General features: G+C 45.8%; 4 protein-coding genes across 4 annotated transcripts; 2 read left to right on the top strand and 2 right to left on the bottom strand.

Annotated features, from left to right (window-relative positions):
* Positions 1-1,005: 1,005 nt before the first annotated feature.
* Positions 1,006-3,687, top strand: LOC126559733 (protein abrupt). The gene is made up of 4 exons (XM_050215906.1): positions 1,006-1,230; positions 1,338-1,658; positions 1,726-3,062; positions 3,132-3,687. The coding sequence occupies exons 1-4, from the start codon at positions 1,057-1,059 to the stop codon at positions 3,685-3,687; spliced, it is 2,388 nt and encodes a 795-aa protein (XP_050071863.1). The 5' UTR covers positions 1,006-1,056.
* A 5,964-nt stretch (positions 3,688-9,651) lies between these two features.
* On the bottom strand, positions 9,652-10,207 carry LOC126560003 (uncharacterized). The gene is made up of 2 exons (XM_050216164.1): positions 9,737-10,207; positions 9,652-9,663 (listed from the first exon to the last, which is right to left on the bottom strand). Exons 1-2 carry the CDS (start codon positions 10,196-10,198, stop codon positions 9,652-9,654), a joined length of 474 nt encoding a protein of 157 aa, XP_050072121.1. The 5' UTR covers positions 10,199-10,207.
* A 1,367-nt stretch (positions 10,208-11,574) lies between these two features.
* On the top strand, positions 11,575-16,107 carry LOC126559682 (probable DNA mismatch repair protein Msh6). The gene is made up of 4 exons (XM_050215850.1): positions 11,575-12,314; positions 12,399-14,936; positions 15,012-15,167; positions 15,988-16,107. Exons 1-4 carry the CDS (start codon positions 11,589-11,591, stop codon positions 16,105-16,107), a joined length of 3,540 nt encoding a protein of 1,179 aa, XP_050071807.1. The 5' UTR covers positions 11,575-11,588.
* A 717-nt stretch (positions 16,108-16,824) lies between these two features.
* LOC126559810 (glycoprotein 3-alpha-L-fucosyltransferase A) lies at positions 16,825-18,636 on the bottom strand. The gene is given in 5 exon segments (XM_050215983.1): positions 16,825-17,349; positions 17,413-17,596; positions 17,664-18,241; positions 18,314-18,461; positions 18,536-18,636. Coding segments are annotated over 5 exon segments (1,524 nt in total). The 5' UTR covers positions 18,625-18,636.
* Between the last annotated feature and the right edge of the window lie 3,858 nt (positions 18,637-22,494).

The raw sequence follows: 22,494 nt of genomic DNA, 5'->3' as shown, positions 1-22,494 counted from the left end.
GGCATTTAAAAATAGTCCTATTGTGTCTTGTGCTGCTGCCCTGGAATGACGACTTTCGTTTCGTGTGTGAGGTGGGATTTAAAGAACCCAAAAAATAGACCAACCAAGCTTCCGTGTATCGCCCTTCCCTCTTGCACAACTGCCACTTTCCCTCGCCACCAAGACGTACGATCGCGTTACACGCTGCGTCCCAGAAATGTTGCCATCCCGTATAAATCACCCAACGATTGTGGGCCTTGCGGATCGTTGGCGTGGAGAAAATCTGCCTCCGCTTAAATAACACCGAACCATACGTGCGTCGCGCCCATCCGCAGCTACCACCAACGCCTCCCCATCATACTCTGGTGGCGTTATTTTTGTTGCTTTCGGCGAACGTGTCCGCGAGCGTATCGTGTCCAAATTTTCCGACACACGATCAGTGATGGCTGATGGAAAGTGCTCTCTCGCTCTCGTTCGTTGCACTCGCTCTCTGTCGCTGATCTCTCCGTTTTCCGCAATCAGAGATCGCTGTAATAGGGCGCGAGATCGCAAAATCCTTTCCTTTCGGCGGTAGTTGTATCAAGTCGTCGTTCGCTAAGCACGACATTCCACCGGCAATCTTACTGTCTCCGGCCGTGCGGTACGAGTTCCTCCTGCTTTCGAGCGAGCATTCTCACGGCACGGCTTACAACAAGTGGTTGGTGCGTATCGTCGAGGGTGCCGACGTATTCTTCAATAAACACACAAACAATCACACACAAACACAATGACGCCCGATCTCCACTCACCACATCCAATCTCGACACTCGATCGGAAAATAGCGACGGAAAGCTCTCACAGCTGCCCAAAGATCAGGACGGACACGAGCTAGCGAGCGATCGATCAATCGATCAAGGGCTAACTGTTTTACACTTACACCGATTCGTCCGATCGTTGGAAAAGAACTGCATCGCTGACGCGTGCTTTGGTGCGTGCTTTCCTTTTCTTTTTTTTCTTTCTTTCCTTCGCGCTTCGGGCATCCCCGTTGCAGCGTTTCCGTCCGTTCAAGTGACCTAAAATTGGCCTTTATTTTTAAAAATGGACGCCGCAAACACGCACCCGCTTGGAGGTCGCCCCGGTAGCTGCACCGGAGGAGCGGCAGGTGTTGGTAGCGGTGGAGGTGGAAGAATGCCAGGAGGTGGTGGTGGAGGAGGAGGAGGACCAGGCAGTTCAAGTCCGCAGCAGTTTTGCCTTCGATGGCACAATCATCAGGTTAGTAGAAAGCCCGCTTTTTTCTCTTGATCTCTCTGTGTAAACATAAAAACATTTACTAATGTTATTTTGTGGTCTTCTCCATGACAACGTAACGTGTAACGCAGGCAAGCCTACTTAGTTCGCTACCGTTGCTGCTCGATCAGTCACACCTTACCGACGTAACGCTTATGGCGGAAGGGCAGAAGATCAAAGCGCATCGCGTTGTGCTGAGTGCGTGCAGTACATTCTTTTCCGAGCTGTTCCGAACGCTAGATGGCGCACAGTATCCGGTGGTGGTGTTGCCCGGTGCATCCTACCACGCCGTTGCAGCACTGATAACCTTCATGTACTCGGGCGAGGTGAACGTGTACGAGGCACAAATATCCGTCCTGCTATCGCTGGCCGAAACGCTGGGCATTAAAGGATTGGCCGACATTAATAATAGTGTGAGTATATTTGATAGCATAATGTCGCATTCAAAAGTGAGTTACATTGCTGATTCGCTCCCCTTAGAATCCCAACAAATCGAGCACACCGTCAACGGAAGCTTCATCGTCGAGGGATTCTGACGTACCTTCACCTTACCATTCGATGAAGGTGTCCTCGCCGGTGGACAACTTCTTCGCCCGGCCGTACGGATTTGGGTCGGAGGTGTTTGAAATGCGAAACAATGCGCAAGCCCTTAATCTGATCACCAACTCCGGAGGATCAAATGGAGGATCGAACGGTAGTGCTAATGCAGCTAACAATCATAACGATGGCTTCTCCGGCAACACCAGCACCGCCGCCAACAACAACACGCTCGTGGGGAAGTCTCTTACATCGAGTGATCTTTATGCACGATTTGAAGCCGATCGTAACGAACAACTGTCCGCTGAAGCTCTGTGCAAGATGAACGAACTTAATCTCCACGCAGAAACCGCCCTCATGAAGGAGAAACAGCATCACCTGAACCGTGCTATTACACCGATCCGAGGACCAACCTTTGCACATCAGCAACAGCACCAACACTCGCCACACTTGACTAATCCTGGCGATAGTCGCGCAATCATCGACTCGGCCATGTACGGGAACTACGGCAACGATAGCTCCCGTGACTGCAAACTACCCAATGGGCCACTGCTGTTGGGCATGAAGCTGAAAGAGGAAGATCTTTCCGATAGCATCCATCAGTTGAACCAATCGTACGGTTCCGTACCGTCTACTCCAACCGCCCAAACACCGGGACAGGAGGATGCGGCGGGTCGCATCACACAAACATCCAACACGCGCAAAACTCTCAGCGCCCAGGATACGGCTACCAGCAAGCGAAAAAAGTTAGAACAGATTGCCGAAAATCTGTTCGAAACGCTTAAACAATCCACCGAAGGTGCAAAGCTACCGCTGCATCTGTTCAACAAACCGCCCACCGTAACGCCCGTGAGCACCACGCAAAATCCGTACCTTGCTCACCATTTCCTCACGAACGAAAGTGCCTCAAAGACGCCGGAAAACTTTAGCCTAGAGTCTTCCCATCCGAATGCTGCTTCCAACACGAACACACGCGCTTCCCCGATCGCTACGGCGACGTCGATTGGGACCGCTTCGTCACCGACCACAACGCCGGGTTCGCTTCTTGCGCTGACACCTTCGCCCGGTAGTGCCAACGAGAATCTTATCAAAACGCTTCACATTACGCATCCGTCGCAGGTGGTTGCACTGCAGCAGCAGCAGCATCAGCAATCGCCACAGCAACCTTCCACTCAGAAGCCACCATCTTCGAAACTGTACGCCACGTGCGCCATTTGCAACAAGCAGCTTAGCAATCAGTACAATCTGCGAGTTCATCTGGAAACTCATCAGAATGTCCGGTAAGTAATTTATCTGAATAGTGAGGAATTGAGCATGTATTAACCGTTTTCCTAATCTCCATTCTACAGCTACGCATGCACTGTTTGTTCGCATGTCTCCCGAAGCAAGGATGCGCTACGAAAGCACGTGTCCTATCGCCACCCGGGAACGCCAAGTCCTTGCGATCCCGATACGAAGCGGAAGCGCTCCAAGGGCACTTCTTACAGTCAGCTTGCCAAGCAGGATGGACTTACTGAACAGCAGGCAGCCGCAATACTAAGCCACCAACAACAGCAACAACATCAACAAAATCAACAACAACAACAGCAGCAGGCCAGTAACTTGTTGGCCAATCTTACAGGACAGGGTCCACTGCCCTCGCTGTTACAAACTTTTGCTGCCCACCACAAATCGGCCGCACTACTCTTCAACCAGACAGCTTCAGTGGCGGCAATGGCACAGTCAGGCGCTAGTAGCTCAGCATCAACTTCCGCGCCAGCCGCACCGTCAGCACTGGAACCCTCCAGCGTGAAGCGTGAAGTTCCTAGTGAGGTGGTAGAGTCAAAATCCGACAGCAAGTCGAATGATACGAAACCGGATGACCCAACAACGCCAGCGACCAAACAATCTGACAAAGACATTTAAAAGACCCCGATGTTTTCTCGTCGTGACTACAATATGGAGGGATGGGTGGAGTCTTACCACCAAGAAAAAAAAAAACGGACGGTTAAAGAATGCATACAGCCAAGCCCGGTGGTAGGCAACGCTGGGAAATTTTACTGAAAAAAGACATTAGTGTTAACGATTTAACTATATATACACATCTATACATATACGCCTAGTACTAATAGAAGCACTATTGTGGGATATATCGAGGTTACCGCAAGACAAAGCCCCAAAAGTGCCGAAACCCGATCCCGTGGGCACGCACAGGGTTCACAACTGCTGCTGTTGCTGTCTTTCTTCTTCTTAAGCAAAATTGACGAGTTTTTAACCCTTTTCGAGAATTGATTGATACAGAACGGACGTTTTCTTTTCGGTTCCAGTTTTTTTTTAAGCACACATTTCTCATTTCCTTCAATTTACTTAAAACTTGTTCCCTAGCTGTGATAGTAAGACAATATTTTGTATAGACCTGTAAAACTCTGAGTAAGACCTTATTTCGATCCTGGAATGCTGGATGCGCGGGTGCCATGTTAGTAGCAACTCTACCAATCTCGAAACGTCCAGACCCGATTGTGCCTTATAAACTACCTCAAGGACTCACCACATAGAGGATCGATATGTGTCGACAAGAGCTAGTGCAATAACAAAAAAGAGGAGATCTGTGAGACGAGGTCGCTCCCGCGTAATACGCGTAAGCCAGCAGGACGAAATACTCCTTAAACTCTTAAAAGACATTTAATTATCTACCCTTCTTCCCTCTGTAGCACTCTTTTTTGTTGTTGGGAGAAACCCCCATTATTAATTGATACTTAGTTCCAATGTTTAGTTCTAACCCATCGAAGAGCGCAAGCAATTGTCGCTAGCTACAATTTTGACTCTAGTCTTTATGTCCTTATGCACCTATTTAGTTAGGTTTTATTTGTTCTAATTTACCAACTACTCCTCTTACTCATTCTCTCTCTCACACATCCAACGCCATAAAAAGCTGGCAGTTGAGCTGACAGGCTCACATCGTACGATGGTGGCTGCGGTTTGCGTGTGGTAAAAGGACACGAGCGTTTGTTTGTTTGTTTTTTATATGAAACGAAACAGAAACTTAAAAAAAGACAAAACATTTTCTCTTAAGCAAAACACGATAGGCTAATGACAATCTAATCTATCATATATTTTAACAAAGCGCCGATAAACCACGAGTGTTTTTCGCGTTTTCTGGCTAAATAAGACAAACGATAGGGAAATGTTGAACGTTACCACCACATGATGATAATGATGCTGATTGCAAACCCTCCCAAAGAATGAAGACCAAGACCCGTATGTTCGTACACCACCACTACAAGCGTGTGGAGAAAGTGTTATTAGATAATAGGGACATCTATTGAAAGGAAATAGTGAAAATTTAATGATCTAATTTAATTATGAATAATGTTGAGCTTTTCGTTGACGCAGCTGAAGCAATTCAAACAACTTAAAACTAACTACACCGTACCAAAGTAACAAAACTCGAATTTTAAACATTTTATAATAAAAAAACCAGTTTGTTCATCAGAAAGAAACAGCTGAGTAGTTTTGTGTGAAAGAAAAAATTGGATAAAAATAAAATAAAATGAGTAAAACCCTAGAATTCTAGTTTTACAACATGTTGATAGAATTTGAATTCAATTTGTGTGAAACGGCTGAAGAAGACGAACCTTAAAAATGTCCGGATGTGGCAAGTTATGGCAAAACTTGGGGAAAACGATCATGCAAGTTTAATTGATGTAGCTATTCATGTATCTAGTCGAACCAGCACCATTTGATTAGCCATTCTACTCACCTAACTAGAATAAGGTAGGCTCTGCTCTTTTTGGGGAAAGATCACCTGCTGCTCGCAGTCTGCATCCTGCAGACCAACGCTGGGAAGCTGCCAACACAGTGCGACAGTTCCAGTCGTAATATTCCTGATCACAACACTTCTCACTTCATAGTTTGGACACACAATCGCTTTTATACTACGATACTCTAATGAAACTACGTGGCAAACAATACCATATTCTGCTTGCATATCTGCTTTGATGTTGTTGGTATTTCTGATGCTATCGATATTGTTCTGTTTTTTACAGGATCTCTGATTGATCGATTGATGCATTCTACTAACTACTAAACCACCTTCAACAAACGATGATCGGCACGATCGTCCGCGATGCATTGTCTCTGGTTACCTAAGCTCAAGTGCGAGCTACAATGTTGCACAGATTCTTGAGATTTAAAGGTCCGCGTACGTGCTGCTCACTGATTTGTTCTTGTTCTTGCATCACTTACATATAGTACAGTAATCGAGTGTTTAGCGAGATTTTCACCCGTTATCCTTCACAACAGCAATACCGGCACTCGACGCACGAAGAAAACTGTTTTGGTTCATGACAGGACGATCGGACGGAACCTTGCAACAGTCTTTTGCGCAACGTTTTACGCATGTTGTTGTCTTTCTGTTTATTGCTAAATTAAGATATTTTCACTTCTTTTTATTGTGCTTCTATAGAAAAATATATCCATTTTAAATATTTTACGAATTTCGAACGGAAATATGTGTACAAATATTTTTAAAATTGTAATAACGACACTTTCTCACCGTTATTACGGATCGAATAAACTCACTATCAGAAATTGACGTGATTGTCGAACGTCGGAAGATCGGAAAGGTAAGTACTGAACGGAAGAACGGAAGGGCGGAAGTACGGAAGAACAGAAGGCAGTAGATGTTGTCTGTACAACGATCCAAAAACGAATGTCCTTTATTTAGCATGACAGTTGCGCAGCACACTGTCATGCCCAATGGTCATAATCTACTCTGACGTTTTCAAACTCTTCACAATGTTACCGGTTGTGGACCTAACGCTACAGGATATTACAGCTCGGCTATCCTGACCTAGGATTGACCTCAATTCTACCTGACTTAACGATATCGTGATTACATATTGCTGGCCCATCTCCTAAGCTTATCAGCTTCTAGAACGCCATCGTAGGCCATTTGTGTATTTTGGCATCCCTCAACATCCCTAACTACGTATCGGTCATGGGGAAGAACTTTATGGATTACATAGGGTCCGCGAAACCTACAGTTGAGCTTTTTGTTGACACCGCTCGTGTCAGTATATTTGATAGCGACTAAATCTCCCTCAGTGAAATTAGGAACTGGCTTGTTCCTATCTGCAAAATACTGCTCATTTCGGGCTTGGGATGTCTTGATGTTTTCCTGTGCTTCTGAACGAATACGATTGAGGTCACGACTAACATCTGTTGTTTTGGAATCAAGAAACTCTCGTAACTCATCCAAGACCCAGCCACGTTGCTCAATACCGAAAAGAAGAGTAGATGGAAGGAAACCCGTGGAACTATGGACTGTATTATTAAGAGCGTATTCGGCAGATCGTAAATGTGAACTCCAATCAGAATGATCAGTAAGGTCAGACAGTTTGCTTAGTATGGGACGTAGCACACGATTAACGCGTTCTACTTGGCCATTCGCTTGGGGCGAGCCTGTAGCATTGAGTACATGAGATATATTGTGAGATTCGAGAAATTCCTTAAAAAGGTTTGAAGTGAAACACGTTGCTCGATCACTAATAATCCGTTTTGGTCGGCTGTAGTAGGTCATGTATTGATTGAGCGCATCACATACCTCGTGAGTATTAGTGGTGGCGGTAGCATATAACTTTGTGAATTTAGTAAAGGAGTCTATAATGACTAAAACATATTTCTTGCGAGACCCAGTGTTAGGCAATGGACCCAGGTGGTCTATGTGCAAAGTGTCGAAAGGTAGTGGTACTTTCGGGATGCTAAATAGGTTACGATTATTTGTCCTAGAGGGTGCTGAATAGACAATACACTTTATGCAGTTCTTGATAAAGTTGTCAATACGAAACACCATTTGCGGAAACCAATAATGCTGCCGTATAGTGTGAAAGGTCTTCGTAGTGGCGAGATGGCCAATCTTTTCATGATTATATCTTATGACATTATCCACCATTTCCCGAGGTACATATAATTGAAGTGGATAGAAGGAAGACTGATGATAGACCAACCCATCTTGCAAGACAAATCCATTAACGGGACCTGCTTCGAGCTTACGTTTCATCGAGTCAATGGCAGGGTCTCTCGATTGAGCAACTTGAAGCTGGAAGTCAAGGTCCAATTCGCTAATTGCACCCACTGCTTCAGTTCGACTTAATGCATCCACATGAACCATAGATGCTCCGGAACGATAATGGATGGTATATTCATAGTTCTCTAGAAAAAGGGACCATCGAGCAATTTTCGCAGACCCATTACGATTCTTTAGGGTTTCAACCAATGAGTTACAATCCGTGTATATTTTTAAAGGAAGGCCATGGACATAAGTGTGGAATCTCTTAAGTGCGTAGATAACGGAAAGCGTTTCTAGCTCGTAGCTATGCAACTTCGCTTCTTCTTTCGAGGTCGTTTTCGAAAAGTAGGCGATAGGATGAAGTTTCTTGTCATCCTGCTTTTGCAACAGAACAGCTCCAAATCCAAACGAACTGGCATCACAGTGGAGCTCGGTTTCCCTTTTTGGGTCAAAAATGGCGAGAACGGGAGATTGAATGAGCTTCTCACGAAGCGTCTCAAAAGCCTCACGACAACTAGTATCAAAGTTAAAGATAGCATCCTTTCGAAGTAATTCGGTAAGGGGTTTAGCTATGCAAGAGAATGAGGGGACAAAACGTCGAAAGTAAGAGAATAATCCTAAGCATCTTCTAAGTTGTTTTGTGTTCGAGGGCATCGGGTAGTTTCGTAGAGCTTCAATATGTCTGTCGCTCGGTCGGATACCCGAAGCACTCGCTTGGTACCCCAGGTAATCCAACTTCTCATGCACAAACTTGCACTTGTCTACCCGAAGTTCAAGACCGGACTGTTTGATTTTTCTCAAAACAGATCGAAGGGTTTCCAGGTGGGATGAGAGATCGGCAGAAGCAATTATAATATCGTCCAAGTAGACTACTACCTTTTCATCATCGATGAATTCGCGGAGGATCAAATTAATAAAGCGCTGAAATTCGGAGGGAGCGTTTTTAAGGCCGAAGGGCATTTTCGTATATTCATACTGACCATCAGGAGTGACAAAGGAAGTGTAAGGAATAGAAGATTCTTCCATCTGTACTTGATGAAATCCACTTTTTAGATCTAATAAACTGAAGAACTTTTTGTTACTAAGATGCTCTAAGCAAGTCTCGATCAATGGGAGAGGGTAGTTGTCTCTTACAGTAATCTTGTTTAACGATCGATAGTCCACACACATCCGTATTTCTCCACTCTTCTTCCTAACGAGCACCAGGGCCGAAGCATAAGGGGAATGACTTGGTCTTATAACTTGTTCCTCGAGTAATTTCGATACGATTTCCTTAACTTGATTCCGTTCCCCATAAGAGAGTCTACGAGGTTTAGTGAAAATAGGAGTCTGATGAGTGAGGTTAATTTTCATTTTATAATTCGTTAACTGAGTACACTGAGTAGAATTGTTAAGATAATTTTCTTTAATAATTGATAAGACAATAGCGGAGTCTTTTGAAGATAATGTGGGACCAACATCAAGTTCAGTTTCTAATCCATAAACATCAATAGCAGAAATTTCGTTGGTTGCTTCATCTAGTAAATTCTGATTCTGAATTCCGATTCCCCTCTGAGGGGATTGTGTGAGAGAGAGATAATTCTTAAAGTGCGTAAGATAAACGTTAAGTGAAGGAAGCAAATCTCTACCTATAATTATTGGCCAGGCCATAGAATCCTTGGGTAGTATAATAAAGGAGTGATTGAGGATCACCTGCTTGAATTTTATACGGCACGTCACCTGACCACGAGTATAAAGTAAAGAGTTTCCAAGGCCTCGAAATCTAGACGGAGCCAACGCAGCTAAAAGTTCAACAGGCACTATAGACTCGTTTATAAAACTTACGGAGCTACCTGTATCAAATAGAGATTGAATACCCTTCACTATCACAACCGGTTTTCCTAATTTAAGAAAAGAGACACTCACCTCTTGTAACTCGCCTAGCGTCAGAGCTTCAGTACCATCAGTCACAACGCGAGCAGTAGTATCCGGATGTGTGGCAGCATTCGCGACAGCTTTTGGGCAATTTTTGTAATTATGCCCCATCTGGAAACACTTGAAGCAAGCCCCCGGTGGTCGGTTGGGGCGGGTGCAGGCACTCTTATGATGTCCGTACTCCGAGCAGTTGTAGCACCGGTTGATGTTTGGCGTTGCTTCTCGGCTAGTCGAGGCAGCAGCCTTACCCGGAACAGAAGGTGATGTCGTCGTCGGCTTGAGGATTCTTCGGGTCCGAACGGTTTCGAATGTCTTTAGCATCGGCTTCAGGTCGTCCACGTTGTTTGCCATAAACCGCATGCCGGCAGTAAGGGATGGACTATCCAGCCCATCGAGGATAATATTGATCAGTTCGGGTTCCGGAATGGGAGCACGACTGGCGATACGTTGCATGTCCAGGACATAGCGCAAGGCAGTCTCCTTTGGAGAAAGACGACGGGATCGCAATTGCCGAAGAACGGCTTCAATAGTAGGCGGCACACTCAAGGTTGAGACGAGTTCTTCCTTTAACTGTTCCAGAGTAGTAGCACGAGATGACTGTGCAACGATAGCTGCTGATCCTTTAAGCAGCCGACGAAGATGGACGAATTTATCAGCATCCTTAACCCGATGTAAGGAGAAAGTGTAATCGAGATCGTCTAACCATTGGATGATACATCTCTCGTCGTCTCCCGTAAAGGGTTCGATGGTTTTGTCGAGTTTCAGATCAGCGACCGGTGATGAGGCACATTCAGTTTGATGTTCCAAAGCCTGAATCTTGCGACGCAGCTCAAGCAGCTCCAAACGTTGTTGCAATCGGCGAATTTCATCATCTGGGGTATCTTGCACAACAGCCGAATCACATTTGTTAGCCGGGTCGCGGTTGTTAACCAAGTTATTTTCTTCATCCACATTCTCATGTACATAATCGCATTTTGTGGCATCAGCAAAAATGGCGGGGAAACACGTTGCGGGCGCGTCACTTGGAGCGTCCAAAATGGCGGCATCGCGCTTAGCGGGTGTAGCACTGGAAGCGTCCAAAATGGCGGACGGGCACGTGTTGGTGGTGTCTACCAAAAGCGCTTCAGTGGAAGCTTCCTCGTCTGCTAACGGTGGGGTTTCAATCCCCATGGCCTCAGCAAACAATCTCCGAATCTGGGTGATGGTAACGGAAGGGGGAACCACAATTCCCGCGTTCGACAGAACGCACAGCATTTCATCACGGGTGGGCATGGTGTAAACCAAGATGACACAAACGGCGGCACGGAGCAGTATCCCACTTCTGAGATGTAATAACGACACTTTCTCACCGTTATTACGGATCGAATAAACTCACTATCAGAAATTGACGTGATTGTCGAACGTCGGAAGATCGGAAAGGTAAGTACTGAACGGAAGAACGGAAGGGCGGAAGTACGGAAGAACAGAAGGCAGTAGATGTTGTCTGTACAACGATCCAAAAACGAATGTCCTTTATTTAGCATGACAGTTGCGCAGCACACTGTCATGCCCAATGGTCATAATCTACTCTGACGTTTTCAAACTCTTCACAATGTTACCGGTTGTGGACCTAACGCTACAGGATATTACAAAATAATAAAAAAATTAGAGTCCTTGTCTTCGTCTAAGATAAGCACACACCCCATCTTTGCTATGCAAACCTTGGCCGTTTGAAAAAGCGCGCGTCAAACGTCAAACGCCGAAACAAAAAGTCGCGCGGTTTGTTGCTCGTGCTTGTGGTGGTGGATCCTATTATTCCGAGTGACGATTTTTTAGTGATTTCTTGTGTGTTCTCCGTTGCAAAATGTCCAAAAATAAGGAAAAGTTCCCCAGCTCTCCCAACACACTGCACAATTACTTCGCTAGGTCGCCCGCAAGTACGAAAAAACCGGCAAATCCATCAACCCCGACGAGTGCGCTTGCTGCTGCTGCATCTGCTTCTGCTGCCGAACGGCCTTCGTTGAACAATCAAACCAGTGGTACTCCGAAAAGCTCAAAATCCATCTTTAAAAAGGAAAAAGAATCAATTGGCAAGGAAAAACGACCTGCACCGGTAAAGTTGAGCGTGAAAGATGAGGGAGAAGAAGAGATTGCAACGAAAAAGAAGCGTCGTCGTGTGCTGATGCTGGACGATACGTCCGACAACGAGGATGGTGACACCGGTGGTCTGAATAATGAGAATAAACCGAACAATAACAATCTCGAGGACCATGATGAGCAGACGGGAACGAAACAGTTCACGTTGCTGTCCGCTTTCGAGCGACCAAATGAACCGACCGAGTCCGAGGAACAGGTGAAAGAAGCATCGGAAGATGGACCGGTGCAGAAAAAGATAAAATTAGAAAAATTGAATGAAACGATCGATGAACCGGGTCCCGCACTAGACGAACCAACCGTCTGGACACACCAAAAGCTGGACTTTTTGAAACCGAACAAAATTAAAGACATTCACGGTAATCGGCCCGGCAGTGACAAGTACGATGGCCGAACGCTGTACGTGCCTGATTCGTATCTTAGTACACTGACACCGGTAAGTTTGCGCTTGCGGTGGTTTGGTTCGACATGAAACAATTTTAACATAAAATCCCTCAATTTCTGATTTCCGCGCTTACAGGCCATGCGACAATGGTGGATACTGAAGAGCAAAAACTTCGACTGTGTCCTGTTCTTCAAGGTGGGCAAGTTTTACGAACTGTACCACATGGATGCGGAGGTTGGCGTTACGGAGCTGGGCTTCAGCTTCATGAAGGGTGAGTTCGCACATTCTGGCTTTCCCGAGGCGGCCTACGATCGTATGTCGACCACGCTCGTTGAAAAGGGTTTTAAGGTGGCTCGAGTCGAACAAACCGAAACACCCGATATGATGCAGGAACGTTGTAAAACCGAGCGTACGAACAGCAAGTACGACAAGGTGGTTCGGCGCGAGATTTGTCAGATAACCGTGATGGGAACGGAGGTGTTCGGGCAGCAGGTTAGCATCACTGCAAACTACCAGCCACGGTACATGCTGGCCCTTGCGGAAACTGTCCGACAAGGAGCGGGCAGTCGGTACGGAGTTTGCTTCATTGACACCTCGATCGGATTGTTCCATCTCGGTGAGTTTGAAGATGATAATCAGCAATCACGTCTCCTTACATTCCTGTCGCACTATCCACCGGTGCTGGTGCTGCATGAACGTGCCGGCGCTAGCACCATGTCGGAGGGAACACAGCGCATCCTGCGTACTCTGCTTGCAAACGTAAAGCGTGAAGCGCTCACTACAGGCAGTCAATTTTGGTCGGGTGAAACCACGCTCAAGTATCTTGCGGGATCGATCTACGGAGAAGGATCGACGGTGGAAGGCTCCAAATGGCCACCGGTGCTGCGCACCATGATAGACGAGGCTGATAGTTTGGGGCTAACGCCAAAAGAGTCGTACGAGCTTGCGTTGAAAGCTCTCGGCGGGTGTGTTTGGTATCTGCAGCGATGTCTTCTCGATCAGCAGGTACTTTCGTTGGCCACCTTTGAAGAGTACGTCCCGTTTGATGAAAGCAAAGCATTGAACGAGTCGTTTGAGAAGCGTCTTGGAGCTGCCAAAGCGAAACGCTTCATGGTGCTGGATTCAATAACACTGAACAATCTGAAGATCGTCGGATCAGAAGGTTCTCTGGTGGACCGGATGGACCATTGTTGCACCAAGTTCGGTAAACGGTTGCTCCACAACTGGGTCTGTGCACCGAGCTGCATTAAGGAGGAGATTCTGCAGCGTCAGGAAGCGGTCGGAGAGTTGATCGATAATGTCGATCTGCTGCAAGACGTTCGCCAGATTCTTGGACAACTCCCAGACATGGAGCGACATCTAGCTCAGATCCACGGGTTTGGACTGGCGCTTCACAATCATCCAGCCAAACGGGCCATTCTGTACGAAGAGCACGTGTACGGGAAGAAAAAAATGCGCGATTTCATCGCCACACTGAAAGGATTCGAATCTCTGCTATCGCTACCGAAGCTTTTTTCGGCTGTTTCTTCCAAACTTCTCGTTCGATTAACTCAAAAGGCGAACTCCAACCCACCGGGCGCCTTCCCGTCGATGGAAAAGCAGATAAAATTCTTTGAAAACTCATTCGACCACGAAAATGCGCTCAAGAGCGGAAGTATCGTACCGGAGAAGGGGCTCGATGCGGAGTACGACGCCATCGAACAGGAAATCAAAGATTTAAACGATGAACTGGAAGATTATCTCGTGCAGCAGGGGAAGTTCTTCGGGTGCACGGTGAAATACGTCGGAAACGATAAGAAACGCTTCCAGCTGGAAGTTCCGGAAGCACGAGCAAAGAAAGCGACGAGCGACTACACACTGGAAGGTACCAAATCTGGCAAGAATGGTGCGAAACGATTCTACACCGAGGAAACGCGTCACTTTCTGAAGCAGATGATGCAGCTGGAAGAACGTAGGAAAACGGTCCTGAAAGATTTGGCTCGCCGAATCTTTGAGCGATTCTCGCGCGATTACGAAATGTGGAAGGGATGCATCGATCTGGTGGCCATGCTCGATGTGCTAACTTCCCTAGCGGAATATGCCCGCTCGGAAGGACTCGCCTGCGTTCCGGAACTGCTCGATAAGGACGATCCGGCAAACGGGGGCAACAAATCGTTCATCGAAATCGAGGAAGGAACTCATCCGTGTATTACGAGCGATGCGGCAGAGAATTTCATCCCGAACGGCATAGCAATCGGTGGTGGAGAAGGTAAAGCCAATTTGGTGCTACTTACCGGCCCAAACATGGGCGGTAAAAGTACACTGATGCGACAGGTTGGTTTGCTGGCCGTAATGGCACAGATCGGATCGAGAATACCGGCCCAAAGCTGCCGAATGACGCTTATCGATCGTATCTTTACGCGACTCGGTGCAAGCGATGACATTATGGCCGGACACAGCACATTCCTGGTGGAGTTGAACGAAACGTCCGCCATCTTGAAGCATGCGACCGCCGACAGTCTGGTGCTGTTGGATGAATTGGGTCGCGGAACGGCAACATACGATGGGACGGCTGTCGCTGGTTCAGTGGTACACTTTCTGGCGGATTTGAAATGTCGCACGATGTTTTCGACGCATTACCACAATCTGGTGGACAGTTTCCACGATGATCCGCGTGTTGTTCTTGGACATATGGTAAGCGAAATGGAGACAGAAGGATAATAGAACAGAGAAGAAGAACTATGGCTTACATCTCGTTTCGTTCTTTAGGCTTGCATGGTGGAAAACGAAGATAGCGATGATCCTACCCAGGAAACGGTCACGTTTCTGTACCGATACACCGGGGGCGCATGTCCAAAATCGTACGGATTCAATGCAGCCAAGTTGGCGGGTATGCCCACAGCCATTATTAAACGAGCGTACGAGGTAAGTGCTATTGGTGGATGTGAGGAACGGTTACAGTAACGTATGCATTAACAAAAAAAAAATGGAATCGTTTTACTAAATTTTCTTACCGACGATCGTGTGTCCAAACGAACCATCTATCGATAGGCTTAAATTGTTGATCGTCAAGAAAGCACAATTCTTGTCCTGATCACCGGTACTTCCATTTGAGAAAACTCCATTTTAAAACCTTAAATCGTTTTTCTTTGGGAATCCCTTGCGAATTGTTTGACCTGGCCTGAAATTAAGTCAAATTTTCCAATTGTGCTAAACTAAACAAAAGTTCCGTGTGAGATGCACTTATTGGTCTAAGACGATTTTTTTGTACTCTTCAATGCACCAGAAGTATGTTATCTTCCCTATTTGGAGAAACCGTTGGGAACTTCAAACGGAGGATAAGCTTCCGGACATAGAACTACATTCTAGAGAATGTAGTTCTATGATTGCAAAACTCACCCGAAGATGATGAGAAAAATATATGGGTAAGGAAGCACCTTAACCTTGCTAAAGCCTAGCCAAGCTAGGTTTCAGACCTACCACCTGCGATGCGATGTTGCAAGTTTCGCAACAATGCCATATGTACAAGAATATTGCCTTTTACAAAGCTGCTCAGCAAAGAGAAGTATTATAGATTTCTTTTTGTAAAATTGGGTTAAGGCTGTAAGAGTTCTCCTACGACCACCATTAAAAATGAGTTTCTTTTTTGTAAAATGCATACAATATTCCAGGAATTCGCGTCAAAAAGGCGAGCCACAAACATTATACTTCTTGCTTCCCTCTTTCTCTCTCCCTCTCTTATTAGCTCTCTAAATCGGTCGAGGCAGGAGCCCTTAAGCGTAAGATACTGATGAAGCTACTCAAGAATGCGCCCCAAAACGAGATCAAAGAACTCGTCGTAAAGTTGAAATCCTGCCAATTTTAATCGCTGGCTTACAATTACCCAGCTCTGCTGCTGTATACGCATTTAGTTCGTTAGAGATTTACGTGCCATAAGTACAAACTATTCCCTTATTACATTCACAACAAAATCAACACATTTGAAATTCACAATTAAATCAAGTCCCAAAAAGAAAAATCCCAATTCCTCGTCTCACGTTCTGTTTTATCTACATCGATCAAAAGATAATATATTTTGAAAAATAGATTAAGTAACATAATTTCCTTACAGCCGCGGAGCCGCCCTCTCAGACCAGACGCTCTTAGTAGTAGTTTTGAAATCGTTTCGATGGCTAAGTAGAGTTCCTTGTGCATTTCATCCACCGGTTGGAAGGAACGTAAAGCACACTTCCACCTTAACCTTCACATTTCCCATAAATGCTTCTATTCTAGCTAGTCGCGCGCGCGTACTAATACTGTATGAGCAACTCCTACCGCCATGACCCCAACGTCATGTCAACGGAATGTGACGATTAGTACACGCCTGAATCGTGATAAATAATCCTGCTAAGTAACTTGGTAAAACTGAAACCGTCCTTAAGAAATAAATACCCAAAGATTCGCATCAAGGATCTCGCAGGACCCTATTGCAACCGTTGTCTGTCTGTCTTAGTATGGCAGCTCTCCTACAAGCATTTAAATTCAAAAGAAAGGAACTTTGCTATAATACATCTTCATCGCCTTTCTATGTTGTGCCTTCCGCTCATCGGCTATCGGCTGCCGGTTTTTCCGGATTGCGTGCCCTATAATTGCGCCACGATCCGTTCGTACAGACGCCCGGTCCACGCCACCATTCGTTAATGTCGTCGTACGATTTAGGCCGCCGGAAGGAGGCCTCGTCATGGAGCATCGCGCACACCCGGCACCAGTAGTACGTGTTGATAAACTCGCCCGTACCCTTCCACTTGAAGTAGGAATTGTACAGCTCATCGTTACGGTCGAGCAGGTGAAGATATTCGGCCAGCTCCTTCGGCGAACCGAACTCGTCCACGTGGATGTACGACTTTTGGGGTGAGCTCGCCTCGTAGTCTTCGGGCCGGGCGCCCATCACGATCGGGAGCACATTGCGCGTTAAGGCATTGACGAAGAACTTTTCCGTGATGTAGTCCTTGCAGTTGGAATTTTCGAAGGCAAGATAGAACTTGTAGTCACGGTCTAGAATCTCGAAGCAACGCTCCGCCGTACTGCGGGAGCACTTGAACGTTCCACAGGCACCATAAATATCGACCTGAAACAAAAGGGATATGGTATGGTTAGATACTCATGTGCATCTGGATTCATCTCCTCGTACCTGAATATATTTCTGTAGCTCGTGTGCATACTGAAGGCGTCCATTGCGTGCGCCACAGTTCGAAACAAACCAGGCCACCTTGCGCGTTTTGTTGAGCGCGTAGTTCCGATCCTGCTCCACCTGCCTGATGCGAGGATCAAAGTATTCCCACTTCTCGTACGGTGCGACTATATCACTATCCTTCCTGTGTTGGATGAAGATTGCTTTAAATCCAATGTTCTAGTGCTTGTCAAGAAGAACTCGGAACAAACCTGTACGTAGCCGTCCAGTTAAACACGTCCGGATATTTAACGTGCTGCGTGTGGTACGGACACTCCAGGAAGTACATCATGTAGATCTGATACGGCGACCGGGGAACCGATGGTGGGATGTAGTGATCCTTGTACAGTACCAGATCGGCGGTGGAGGCCTTTTCTCGCTGCGCCGTAATGGAGCAGGTGGAAACGGGGCACTTTGAGCTGAGAAACACATCCCGGCCGGCTTTCACGTTCCACGGGCTAAGCCCGTTGTAGAGCAGGATCGTTTTCAGCTTGCCCTTGCGTTTGATTGTCTCGTAGTTGGGCGGTACGAACATCAGCTGGTTGCTGATACGATCACCGCGCGACGTTTCACTCGGTAACAGTCTAGCCAGCCGCTTGTTCGTTTTGCGATTGCGTCTCGCTGGCTTAGGGTATCGCATACCCTGCGAGAAGTACCATGGCAGATCGCTAGCGGTCAGCGTTTCCTTAGGCCGCTCGTCCGATCGGGACTTGCCGTAATCGGCGATATCGTTCTCCTTGTTGTCAGCATGATCAGCTGGATCGACTGCTTCAACGGTCGTAATAGAGGGCTAAAACGGGATGAAAGCACACGAGCAGTAGAGCCTTGCGTGTCAATGGAGCATCGCATTATGGAGGCTAGCAAAAGATCTAATCTCGCCGTACTAAACACGGTTAATTACATATTAAACGCAGATGTACAGTACCTCGTGCCGCTGATTAGTCTCATCCAGCTGGTATTCATCTCTCGCATATAGCACATGTGGCGATTTCGTACTCCAATCTTTATCCCTGCGTAAAAAGAGCACAACAAAACGGGATTACTCATTTGGGAGATACCATAAGCAGGGATGCTTAAGACTTACCTTAAGTTGAACACTAATAATATCAGTACGGCGAAACATAAGACAAGAAAAAAACATTTCTTCGGCGACACTTTCGATAGTCTCATCATAGACACATTTCCATCCACCTGCGTTAATTGATTACCGTCCGAGAGATGTGTTGTGCGTTGGCTTGCCAACCGAACTACTGCTAGTAGAAGTTTACTGACGGCTGACAGGCCGGACAGTAGTTAGTCCTTTTTTTTGGAAGTTCGGGAGTTCTAGAAGCCGTATAAGCCTCCTAATGATGACATGGTGTCGGTGTATGTGTGCATGTCCAATTCGCATCCCAGTACCCGTAGCCAACGTCCAACTACACACCAACGGATTCTTTCGCGGGATCACGTTTTTCCATAGCTCCCGCACTGAGCACAATTCGATTATCGCACAGTGTATCGTGAATTGTGGTCGAGGTTGTTGTTGTTGTACTTTACTGCTGCATCTCATTCGAATGGTAGAGGGGGCGGATATACTCGGCTAGGTTGTCCGAATGGAGAAGATATCTGCATCAAACAATCGGATTGTCATCACCGGGTAGGGGGACCGATATCCGGGCACTGTGTAATGTTCACGTTTAATGTTCCGTAATGCTTATGAATCGTTATGAATGTTGTGTCCCCCCGGAGAGTGTCCCAAAAATTGACCCAATTATTACTGTTCACTTTTTTCCACCCATCAAGCCCATGCGTGCTCGGTTCGGTGCTATCTAGCAACACACATCTCTTTAGGGGTGTTGTTGGATAGTGTTTAGTGTTTCGAGAGGAAAAAAAGCCTACTATGCGCGAATGGATGGCACTGAGCAAAACTCAACCTAAAACTACATCACCTGGCCCGCCCCGTTAGAGGGTTTGTTTTTTTTCGTGATGTGGCAATTCTTTGCTTCCGAAACTCTAGGCTCTCCCTACACAGGTTATTGAAAAAAAAAACACATAAAGTTTGTTTTACTACAACACAATGTTTATGGCAATTTGTCGCAGTGGTAATGGCGATTATTTTCACGCTTTATTACGTTTGCCAACAGCTTCACACAAACAACAAAACATCACTTGGACTTTCCTAGTCGCACGGTTCACTTTAGTTTACAGTGTACAGAGAGGACCACCTCAGATGAATTCAGACGAACGATTTCATAATTTGGATCTCCATCGTTGCCCCCGTCGCACCGCTACTCTCGTCGTCGACGTGGTCTGGAGGCTCTCTTTCACGCTATCATGCAATGACACGGATTTGCGGATCGAACATTCGGACACAGATAATTCGCTCGGCGTGTCTGACATTACCACACCGTAACTATGTGGAACTGATTATTTTAACGGTTTTATTATCGTTTTCTCGGCTCCTTTTCCGACCAAGGAAAGCTCGTACTAAACTCCCGACAACGGACACACATTTTATCGAAGACCGCGGAGGAACCGTCCGCGAACTGGAACGCGATTGACAACTAGCACACGCACTTACAACCCGTGTCTCTGGGAGCTGGAGGATTTATTTTCCTCCGAATTTTCCTCCAAACGGTGCAAAGGGTGAAAAAAGAGGGAATGACAGAAATATCCTTGCTGTACGTCCTGTCGGCCCAATCGCACTCACCAATACACGCTACCGAACGTGTGCACGTTTGTTGTGCGCATGCAAAAAAAAAACCAACCACCACTCCCCAGGTGTTGTTGTGTGGAAACGGCAACAATTATACTACATATACGCTCATACACACAAACACATACCAATAAACGCAAAAGGACGTTTGGGTGACTACTTTGATGGTGATGTATGTGTGCGTTTTTCGATAGGTTAGTAGTGGGGTGCGCGCGAAAGTGAACATGTGTTCGGCAGCCGCTACCACCGCGCTACATATTGGTGGTAGTGCGTAGATAGCGAGCAACCCCAACAAAAGGACAAGGGGTGGAAAATCCTTGCACACCCTAGTTGCCGACCGGTTGGGTGCTGCAGGAAGGATATTCGAGGAGGGTTTTTTCGGTTGAGATTGTGTGTGAATTGCCGGGCTGCATACTCCTCGGTAGCGAAACTCAACCATCAACGGTTGTTTGGTTTCATTCGGTTTAATTGCGTGTTCGATTGATCATTTTACACTAGAGCGTGTAGAGTTGAGAAAAAGACACTTTTTTCGATAATCTCAATTTTATATTTTGAGTTGTAGTTTTTAGTTGGACTTCAAGAGATATCCCTAAAACTTGAAAAACTATTTTGACTGGATTGTTCGATGTCATTCTCATGACATGAACTCTCTGTCTCTCTACTTCTCTTTTACTATAGCCCGGATATGAGAGAGTATACTAGTTGCCAGGACTCTTACGTCTTTTGAGCAATTCCTTCTTCTTGGCTTGCTAGGTCATGCTGGCTATCGAATGGCTTACGAGACTTATTGAGACCGTACCGACGCTTTTTAGTAATTCTAAGGGATTCTACGAGATTCTGGAATGAGATTTTAGCAATTTAACTTGGTAATAGCTCAGGATACATTTTGGTATTAGTCTTCGTCTTGGCTCAACGATCTTCTAGCTCACGCCGGCCATGAAATGGCTTACTATACTTGCAGATACCACGTAGTTGGATAGTCAGTCCTTACTGATATTAGTCTAGTTCGAAATATCTGTTACGTATGAACGACTCGAACCAATGATTTTGCTGATGACGCTGATCAAATCCTCTAATTCTCGAAGAGTTCTCTAACTTGAAGAACAAATAGACACGTTCATCCCCATGCAGGTCCTCTTACCTTGTGTCCCTCAAAAAACGGCTTTACTGGAGAGGATTGTTGTAGATTTTTCCAATATCTTTTACATGAATGAGATGACAAAAAACTTTCTTAGGATCCTTCATTCAACAATCCGAGTTAAAGATGTTTTATATATGTTTGCACATAATCCATATATCATTGTAGACAGCTGCCAGCTTCATGGCTTCCGCTGCACTGTAGAGCCTCACACCAAAGATGTCCATGTCATCAACGCCTACGTCAAGGTTCTGGATTGACTCGTAGAAGAGGGTCACCTTTGCATCTTCGAGAGCCTCAGATACTATCAAAACCTCAACAATAAGCAACACAAGCTGTGTATATAGCGTTGATTTTACTTTATTGACTTCATTCACGGTAGTTTTGTTATTGCAATTCAATTGGAAACATGTAATCGTTAGTTATAGTTTTTGTGTGTGATTTTAACTCCATTGCTCTGTTTTTTTCGTTCCTTCTTGCCGCACCATTTTAAGCATTCACTGCCTCTATCTGTCCTCCAGTGTATGGTGTATGTCTTGTGTCGCATATTAATCGAGAATACATTATATGCTTATAATTGCCACCGCTTCTGCTTTTTCGTTTACATTAATAATAGTTTAATGTTTCGTGTGTGTGTGTGTGTTTTTGTAACAAGAATGTGATAATTGCAGGCCATCCATTGGCAATCAGCCCTTCGTTTTAACGACATTTTTTAAATTTTATTTCACTAGTGCTTTGCTATTATCTTACTTGATCGCGTGCGTGTCTTTTACAGCCACCTGCTTCTGCACCACACATCATTCGTGTGTAGGATTTTTAATGTGGTTTAAATTACTTATGACGCGTGGCCAAAAACGGGATCCAATCATTTGCACACGAGCCAGCGTACGCCACACTCACACAAATATTTATAGTATAATGGTAGTAACAATGTGATTGATTCTAAACTTCTCGCTACTTGTCTGCGCGGTTTTTTTTTTTTTTTTGGGGTGTTGAAGATACATATTTGTGTTGCTTGTTTTGTTTACTAGAATTCCTATATATCCTTTATCCACTATGTCGAATTGAGTAGCGAATCATGACTATTTATTACTCGTTGCTAATGCCACCCCCTCCCAACTTGTTTCGAAGCAGCGCCATCTGATCGAGGACGCACATGCTCGAACACGAAAAGGATTGCATTCACTAGCCTATTGAACGTCGTTATTTT

Source organism: Anopheles maculipalpis, chromosome 2RL, assembly GCF_943734695.1.
Source record: "Anopheles maculipalpis chromosome 2RL, idAnoMacuDA_375_x, whole genome shotgun sequence".
Classification (NCBI taxonomy): domain Eukaryota; kingdom Metazoa; phylum Arthropoda; class Insecta; order Diptera; family Culicidae; genus Anopheles; species Anopheles maculipalpis.
Note: the sequence above shows the minus strand (reverse complement) of the source record. Positions and strands in the feature narration are given on the sequence as shown.

Bases quoted from the DNA above. Each gene is read 5' to 3' on its own strand.
- LOC126559733 (XM_050215906.1), top strand. From the start codon at position 1,057: ATGGACGCCGCAAACACGCACCCGCTTGGAGGTCGCCCCGGTAGCTGC. The intron at 1,231-1,337 runs GTTAGTAGAAAG...CGTGTAACGCAG, and splicing joins TTCGATGGCACAATCATCAG to GCAAGCCTACTTAGTTCGCT. The intron at 3,063-3,131 runs GTAAGTAATTTA...TCCATTCTACAG, and splicing joins GAAACTCATCAGAATGTCCG to CTACGCATGCACTGTTTGTT.
- LOC126560003 (XM_050216164.1), bottom strand. From the start codon at position 10,198: ATGCAACGTATCGCCAGTCGTGCTCCCATTCCGGAACCCGAACTGATC.
- LOC126559682 (XM_050215850.1), top strand. From the start codon at position 11,589: ATGTCCAAAAATAAGGAAAAGTTCCCCAGCTCTCCCAACACACTGCAC. The intron at 12,315-12,398 runs GTAAGTTTGCGC...CCGCGCTTACAG, and splicing joins ATCTTAGTACACTGACACCG to GCCATGCGACAATGGTGGAT. The intron at 15,168-15,987 runs GTAAGTGCTATT...CTCTCTTATTAG, and splicing joins TTATTAAACGAGCGTACGAG to CTCTCTAAATCGGTCGAGGC.